Here is an 8,608-nt window from a genome sequence, read left to right as displayed (position 1 = left end):
ATTGATTGGTGAGTGTTCTTCCTAAGAGCACCAGAGTTCATGGATGCTGTCCTTTCTTGCTGAAAGCTAATATGCCTTTCTTCCTGTGTGCACAACTGTTTAGAGACTTCAGAGGTGCAACGGGCCGGAGACCAAGCCAAACGGGGTAGACGCAAAGGAAGGAACAAGCAGGAAACACCTGTGTATGCTGAGCCTGATGTGCCTGTTGAGGAAGTAAAAACACCTCTTGATCTGGCCAAGGTGAGTGTGTCTGGCTCTGAGGCAGATGGACTGCTGTAGAACTCAGAGGATATGGGTCTCCCAGTTCAATATAAGAGGCCCCCTATACACATGACAGGTATCGCTCAATTATCTGGTTAATTGTGCAATTACCTTGAGACTAGCTACATGTGCAAAGTAGTTATCACATGATAAAAAGCTCCAACCAACTATAAAGTTAGATCTCAAAAATATGTACTAACTTCTATAGCTGCTTGCTATTGAGCTTTAATTTGCACTTGTAGCAGGGTCTCCCCAGTAGCTGAGAGCCCTGTGTAACTCTGCGGTTGCCATGTCCCCTAAGGCTTGGGGTGCAGGAAACCCCACACTGGGCTCTTGGTCCTGCCTGCACCTTACCTGCAGCTGGGACTGAGAGTTTCACACCTGACAGGACTCTGGGTCTCGGCAGGACTGAAACACCTTGCAGTTGATGGGGCTCTGGGTCCCAGCTGCACCTCATATAAAGCACACCCGGGACCCAGAGCCCCATCAGCTGCAGGACTCTTAGTTCTGGCTGTGTGTGGCCCCTGTGGGTGGGAGTCCCCTCAGCAAAGGGTGCTCTCAGCTATGGGTGCCTGCTTCTTGCTGATGCAGGAGGAGCCCAGGATCAGGCTCCTCCTACACGGACAATAAGGCGTGGTTAGATCTAATACACAATCCCATAATCGTGCCTCTTGCCATGCACTAGTGGCATGGCAGGAGGTGCAATTGTTTGGATCCCACATTAGATCCAGTCGTGCCTTTACCTGCATGTGTAAAGGATCTTTGAGGCTGATGACTGGCTGATTCCCCCCGCTTCCTCCTCCTTGCCTGCAGCATGCTTTTCAATTACTAGCCCCAGTGCTATTTTTCCATTACAGATTTAGGAAAGAGAGCACTGCTTTACTTATCCCTGCATGTATATTTTTAAAGTTTTTTTTGCAACTGTGGGGACGTAGCTGTTAAGAAGTGAAAGCTGGCTTTGTACAGATATATTGGCAAATAAAAATATCAGTCACCAGAACTGCTAGAAGTCATTTTGACTAGCAGTGTGTTTTCTCCATTAACATGGAAAAAAATAAAGTGTCCTTAGTTTTTTTGTCCCTTTTTAGCTTAAAAGAAAGAATGCAACAGACAAATGAAAGTGGGTGTATAACAGGGAATCCTAACCCTGTTATCAGAAAGCAGGCTGGTCCCTTTAAGACCAGAACTTTCTGGGCACAGCCTGCTGGCAGTGTAGGGGTTAAAGCTGAGCCAGGTCGGCTAGTCAGGTGACCGAAAAGGGGGCAGGCCAGAACTATAAAAACCCTGGGCTTGGCAGCAGTTAAAGGCAGCGGCCAAAGGGGAAGGAGGTTGTGCATGAGAGCTTGACAGAGAGGCTTAGCGGCCGGTCCGGCTGCTGTGAGAAGGGAACTCCTGATGACTCTCAGAGAAGTGGCGGCAGCGCCATAGGGAGGAGCATCACAGACAATGGGGAAGCAGAAGCACCAAGCCATGAAGAAATGTAAGCTGGCATGTTGCCTTCTTTAATTTCTATTTTTTTGTGGTTATAACCCATGGACTTACTGCTTATACATATTTGTTGATTGATAGACTGGTGGGTTCTGGTTGAGGCTGTAGGAGGCTTCATTAGTGCCTTGGGTGCAGTCATAAAAGGCCAAAGGGCCTAATGCACTAGAGTGTGCAGCCATACAGGGCCTGTAGCTCGGAGCTGGTTGCAGGACTTTTAAGCCAGGTCCCAGTGGGGGGATCTCGGCTAGCAGCCCGAGCTAATGGAAAGGGCACCCTTGGGCAGTAAGAGCTTTGGGCTGCTGCCTGGACTGGAACTTGAGTCCTGCTGGCTCCATGCCTAGCAGACACGCCTCTGAGCTAGAAAGCCTGGGCTTCATATTGAAAACAAAAGGAGGGCCACAGGCTCCGAGAAGACTAAGTAGCTAGAGCCTCAGAGTCTAACCCTATCTGGTGGATTTAGACTGGTAGGCCTAGCTAGAGGAAGATGGGGACAAGGCCCATGGTGGCTGAGAACCCCAACATAGAATTACAATAGGCAGTCTCCCACTTGTAAGAGCATCTAAATAATATTTACATCAAGACGTGGCAGGAGAGTAAAGGCAGGATACGAGACGAACGAGAGAAAATGAAACATTAAGGGACTTCAAGGGTGCCCCTCATTGGCAGAAATGAAAAATGCTGCTGGGGAGGGCAACCTGTTACAGGGTGCTGTGCAGAGGGGCACAATGTGCCTGCTTATAGCAGAGGACAGAGGTTGGTGGAGAGGCTTAGAGTGGAGTTGGCTTGCATGTAGGATCTAATAGAAATGGGATGTTGGAGAATCAGTTGTAGCTTCTCTGTTGGGAGCCTTCTGCTCCTGGTGGAGAAAGCTTCAACTGACAGCTGAAAGCTCTTCATGTTGCTTTGCCTCCTGCTCATTCATGTGAAAAGCTTTGAGTGTCAGAAAGAGGAAGCTGAAAGTTTTAACCAATGGCTTGCAGAGTTTGGAAGGGGTCTGATTATTTGACTGGTGAAACAGCTTGCTTCCCTTCTGAATCCCATTCTCTAGCCAGCTGCTAGCCTCAGAAGCTTGATTGTATAACCCAACTTCCAAGTTTATAATTTGTATTGGATAGAACAGGATAAGCCAGCATTATCTTTAATATGGAAATGCAACCTGCCAAAAAATAAGACTCCTATACAGTGCTTCTGAGCTAAGTCCTTAGACTCAGGATGGAATGTTGCGTGCGGGGGCATGTAGTTGCAATGGGCTGCGTCTGAATGCTAGTAATGGGATTCCTTCAGGCTAAACTTGAGGGGTTGCACTTTGATTTGCTGTTTTACCACTTGATTTAATCAAAGCAGTAACTCAACCAGGGGACCACATAAGATTAAATCCAGAGTTTTCAAAGAAGAATCCATAGTCTTAAAATCATTCTCATACGCTGTGGTCTTTTTGTGTTCTTTGCAGCAGAAGAATTGCTCGTATCATTTTTCTATAGTCAAGAAACAACTACAAGCTAAGAGCTGGCATTTTCTGAGGGGTGCTTGGAATCTAAAATAGTTGAGAACCACTGAAACTGGAGGCTTCCACATAGGGAAACTCTCCCTTGACTTACTGATGTGTTTAGTGAAACTGGCCTGGTTGGATAGTGGCTGGAGCTGTCTGGTTGCTTCTGACCACATGGTTTGTTTAGAAGCCAGTATCTTCTCTTTCATGGTTAAGTTGCAGTGAGAACTCAGTTTAAAGTTGTTGCTTGGTGTTTGCAAATTAGGCACAAGAGATCATCAGCAGTGGTAACAACAGCAGCAGTTCTTCCAAGAAAAAGACCAAATATGTCAACCTGTACACCAAAGAGGGTCAGGATAAGCTTACTGTCCTCATTCCTGGGCGCCATTCCTGTGAGTGCCTTGGCCAGAAGCACAAACTCATCAATAACTGCCTGACTTGTGGGCGTATTGTCTGTGAACAGGAGGGCTCTGGTCCCTGCTTATTCTGTGGTGCACTGGTACGTAACACCCTGTTTTTTTCCGCTTTTTTTGTTTTCCATACTTTATTGTAGTGTGCTGTGTTTGGGTCTTTGAGATATTGCGGGGCGGGATTAGCCTCACTAGCTTCTGTCTCCTGGAGATGTGCAAAAGACTTCCTATTCTGAACTTGTCTTCCAGATCAAAGCCTTGGGGTGATTCACAAAAGGTTTCTGGGGTGAGAATGTATTGCATCTAGGGGATGGGTGGGAAGCAAGACTTAAAGGTGTGGATGTATATTTTACATAACCCTGGGGCTTGTCTAAGTTATGGCAGCTTCCTGGGTTGTTTCATGGGCCAGGGTCTGCCTGGAATATGTCACAGCCCTGCAATGACACATCCCCTAATCTAAAAGTTACGATTTGAATCCTTTGAAAGCAGTCTTTTGGCTGACTTGACTCACAAGGAGGACACTGTCCATCTAGAATAGTGTTTCTCAACCTGTGTGTCGTGATCCAAAAGTGAGTCGCAAGAATATATGAAAGGGTCATGAACAAACTTTAAGAATAGATCAACAAACTTTAAAAATGGATTTATCTTTAGGGAAAGTTGCAAGGGGCTGCTTGGGGCTCCCCATGCCCCATGCACTGGGAGACTGGGGCCTGGGGTGGGGGGCAGTGGGCTGGGTATGAGGGGCACTGGGTTGGGACTGGCCACCAATGTATACAAATTGGTCCTGGTACAAAAAAGGTTTAAGTACTACTGATCTAGAACTAGAGGTTTCAGTGCGCCTTGGCCCTTTCTCCTGACTTAGATAAAAAAAGGGGGAGAATCCTTCCCATAAGCCACACAATTGTATCTGTTTTTAAAATGAGACTAGGAAAAGTTGATGTGAATTATTTTCTGTTCCTTGTTCACCATCCTGTCTCCCCTCTTTCCACAAGAGGGCATGGTTTGGCTTTGATTTACCCAGTTGTACAATAAAATGATGCTTCCCTGCCTCTCTGGGGTTTGTGACACTTAGCTCAAGGTGAGCTACAAAGAAGCAGAAAAGGCCTGCCCTCATCTTTTTTAGCTTTTGCTCCTTGCCTTTAAGTCTTGTCCAGGACTCTGAGATTCTCAGGTGCCAAATATCTGTTTCTTTTCTAGGTGTGCACAAAAGAAGAGCAGGACATTCTGCAGCGTGACTCAAACAAGAGCCAGAAGCTGCTGAAGAAGCTCTTGACAGGTTGGTAGCCACCATGTTGTGGCAATGTAGCTCATCTGAAAAATTAGATGCAGGGTAAGCCCTGCTGTATCAGTATGTCCACACTGCAGGCTTATATCACTGTTTTGTAGTAGATAGGGACTAAGTCTTGCTCTCTCCTTAGCAGATTGAATCTACTAATTTTTTTTTTGCTATAGGGAGGAGCTTTTGATAACTGTATGTTGGGACTGAGAGACTTGATCACCTGACTTTTTGTCTACTATCTAAGCACCTCAGAGATAATTGCCAAAGCCCTGCTCCCAAGTCTTCCCTGGGCAGCCATCTCCACTGTGCTGTGGCACCTTCCTTGGATGAGAATCTTGCTGATGCCCGTTTGCCCACTAACTTTGCTTCTTGCTCAGCATGTGACAGGCCTCTGCAGGCTGTAGCAGGGGTGGATGAGGTCTGGATGTGTTAGTCTGAATTATTCACAGTAATCAGATGTTTACAGTCCTTTCCAGTGAGAATAAAAGATCCTTGTAGAGTGTCTTCTGCAGAGAACCAGGGAAACTAGCAATGTGATTTAGAGGTTTTTGAGAGAAGCAGCTATTGTTGACGTTCTTGCTAATAACATTTTGTAACTGAAATTCATACTGGGTGGTAAAGATTTGAGGGCAGAAGCCAAGTAAATAACCAATCCCATTACTGAGCACTTGTGGATTACGAGAGTTACCTGCATTAATTTGGCTGAAACATCCATGTTGATAAAGCTCTGGGAAAACCTTACTGAAGAACTTGGGAGCTCTTCAACTGTTGGGTGTTGGTATAAGCTTCTGTTCCTTTGCTTCCTAAATCCCTAAAAATTAGAGCTGCCCTTTCTCTTGCAAATAATGTCAGGCAACTGGCAATTCTCTGCAGAGAGTTTGATGTGAGTCAGTGTCAGGAGTGTCAGTCCCCAGCCTTCTCAGTGCTTTGCCCTCTCCCTTTGCTCAGTTTCATTTCTTCATTATCTCTCCTAGCTGAAGCTGAAGGGTGATTAGCTGTCTCTCTCTGCAGCACACAGATACGGCTCAGTGACAATGGGAAAATGTAGAGCCTTCCACCTCTTTAAATCCTGGCCCTCTCCATTAGCAGGCTTTGCAGTGTTCTGTGTGGAGCACATTGGCAGGTTTCATCGCAGCTACAAGGTTAACAGTTTTTTTTATGAATTCTGGCCTCTTTTAGCCAGAAGCCAGGGTTTGGTGCTGGCCCTGACTTCCCCTCAGCCCTGTGAAACTTGTTGCACTAAGCCATCTTGTTGGGCTGCGTGTGTGTGTGTGTGTGTGTGTGTGGGGGGGGGGGGGGGGGGGGGATGCCTTTTCAGTTTGCAAATGCTGAAACTTGGGTGTGGGTGTGGTGGGGGGGGGGGGGGGCTGGGGGCAGGGGGGCTTCTTCAGCTGGGCAGTAGTAGGGGGTTTGTGGATAAATAAAAGGTTCAGATTTGACTACTGCTAATCCGGTGCCTTGAAGTGATGCTCCTTGAAATGCTTTTAAAAGGCTGAGGAGGTCTTTGCCTCTGGCGTATCCTCCGTTGGAGATTGGCCATGGGTAGAGCTTTGACAAGGCACAATCTGCTGGTGCTGCCTTGAAGTCTAATCCAGCCTGAATGGATGGTGGGTATTGGGGGCAGGCTGGAGCTGGCTTTGTTAAATGACAGACTCTGGCTTGCTTAAGAAGTTCTTTTTAGTCTCTCTCTTTCTTGGCTTTTTGTATCTCATTTCAGATGCATCTGCTTTTCCAATGGTGTGTGCGGGATGTATGAGTGATCTGGAGGAGCCTTAGTGTCATGTACAACATGAGTCAGTGGAATAAACTTCTTGACTTGGGATCCTCAGGGCTCAGTACTGTCACGCTCCCATGTGAACACTGTTAGACCCTCCTTGGTGTGAAATAGCACGTGGCACAAGATCAAGCCCTTAGCTGTTGGCCCTGATATAAGAGAAGACTTTCAGTTCCTAAGCTCTGAGAATTCCTGAGTGAGGATTACAGAGTTGTGCTTGCCTGTTACAGAGCCTCACTAGGAGTCAAATGTCCATCAGTTGGGGGTGGGGCGGGGTGGATATATTCCCAGTGCACCACTTTAGGTGAGAAATAACCCAAACACCTATATCTGGGAAGGGCCTGTTGCAAAGCCAGTTGAAATGAAGGAAGCCTTTCCTTTGAATTAACCTGCTTGAGACTAGGCCCTAAAATGGTTATCAAACACTGTGGAGCCCTGCCATCTATCCCCCAGTGCTGCCTCTGGGTCTGATCAGACTCATACAGGGCATTGCACACACCCATGGTGCAGGACCAATCTACAGCTCAGATCAAATCCATGCAACGCCTCCCCTTCTCCCTTCTATTCCCTCAACAAACCCAATTTGGTGGCTGCTCCAGGCTATCTGGGAACCGTATTGCATACAACATGGATCCTGGAGCAATAGGTGCTGTGTACAGTGCAGTCCATGCAGTGCCCACCTTGGCTGGACTGCGCCACACACAGCTCCCCTCTTGGATGCACACCACACATGACATCTGCTCTAGCTGGTTCAGGGCCCACCCTGCATGCAGCAGTCAGCCACTGCTCAGACCAGGACATCTTACCTCCTGGGAGACAGAAAGCTGAAAGAGATTGGGGCAAGGGTGGGGACAGTGGCAGTGGGGAAAGCAGGGAGATAGGATTTAGGTCATTTTAAAAAATGTTGCATCTTTAAACTGTTTTAATGTCATGCATTCTTGGGAGTGTAGTCTGCTCCTGCACAAGTAATATTTAGTGGCCAGCCCTTTCTTGAGTGCTTTATTTCTGTATAATGCAGGTTCTGAGAGTTCTGGGAAGATGGAGGCACTCAGCAGGGACCTACTGCCTCGCCAGGAAGCTCGGCTGAAAGCAGGCCTGGAGATGGCTGTGAAACACAAGGACAAATTGCTGGAGTTTGACAAGACAAGGTACAGGGCTACCTGAGGCTGCTGTTCTTTAGACAGGAGCCACCCTTGATATAAAAGTACCAAGGTTCCATCCTTTCCAATACTGTGTTATGGCTGCAGATCTATTAAACTAATTCTAGGGTGGTGTCCCCTACCATAGACTTCAGAGGGAAAGATGTACTGGCAGTGGCAGCCTCAGCTGATGCCCAGCTGCCCCTCAGCAGTGTGTCTTAGTTTCAAATTGGTTGGAGGCTCTTCAGCAGGGGGAGGAAATTCTAGTGTTTGTGGTCTGTTGGGTCATTAACTTCCCAGCTGAGTCTTTCAGTAAGTGGACCAAGGATTTGTGTCCTCTAGGGATCTCAAGGGAAGCAGCAGTATGCTCTGTATTGGCCCCTGAGCAGCTGTGAGGTAGAAGAGGGATTGGGTCCCTGTACAGCTGGATGTAGCTGGAAAGTCTGATTGCTGTTTTGCCTTCAGGCTTGAGTTTGATGGGGAAGCCATACATCAACTCACTGGATGTGTCTGACACATGAAATGTGACCAGATTCCCTCCCCTTTGCAGGAACCGCTGGTTGGCCCACTGACAGCTCTTGCTAGAATTCTGCATTGATGCTGCACTTTGTGCTGGTCTGTGCCTAACTTTCCCTCCCCCTCTTTACAAATTCTCTATTTACGTGGCAAATGTCAGGTAAGGGTGAACAGCATAGGACATAATGCATCCTTTCTGCCTTAGGATGCATATTGCAGCCCTGAAATGGTTTATTTTTAAGTAAGTTTTTA

General features: G+C 47.2%; 1 protein-coding gene across 1 annotated transcript in view; it reads left to right on the top strand.

The window, feature by feature from the left end:
• Positions 1-8,608, top strand: part of TRIP4 (thyroid hormone receptor interactor 4) — a 68,973-nt gene that overhangs the window by 23,785 nt on the left and 36,580 nt on the right. The window contains exons 4-7 of the mRNA XM_025199902.1: positions 104-240; positions 3,504-3,737; positions 4,846-4,924; positions 7,720-7,849. Coding sequence (XP_025055687.1) covers positions 104-240; positions 3,504-3,737; positions 4,846-4,924; positions 7,720-7,849 — 580 coding nt within the window. The remainder of the gene's footprint in view (positions 1-103; positions 241-3,503; positions 3,738-4,845; positions 4,925-7,719; positions 7,850-8,608) is intronic.

The sequence above is a fragment of the Alligator sinensis genome, unplaced genomic scaffold (assembly GCF_000455745.1).
Source record: "Alligator sinensis unplaced genomic scaffold, ASM45574v1 scaffold1097_1, whole genome shotgun sequence".
NCBI classification, from domain to species: Eukaryota; Metazoa; Chordata; order Crocodylia; family Alligatoridae; genus Alligator; species Alligator sinensis.
This window is presented reverse-complemented; position numbering and strand designations above follow the sequence as displayed.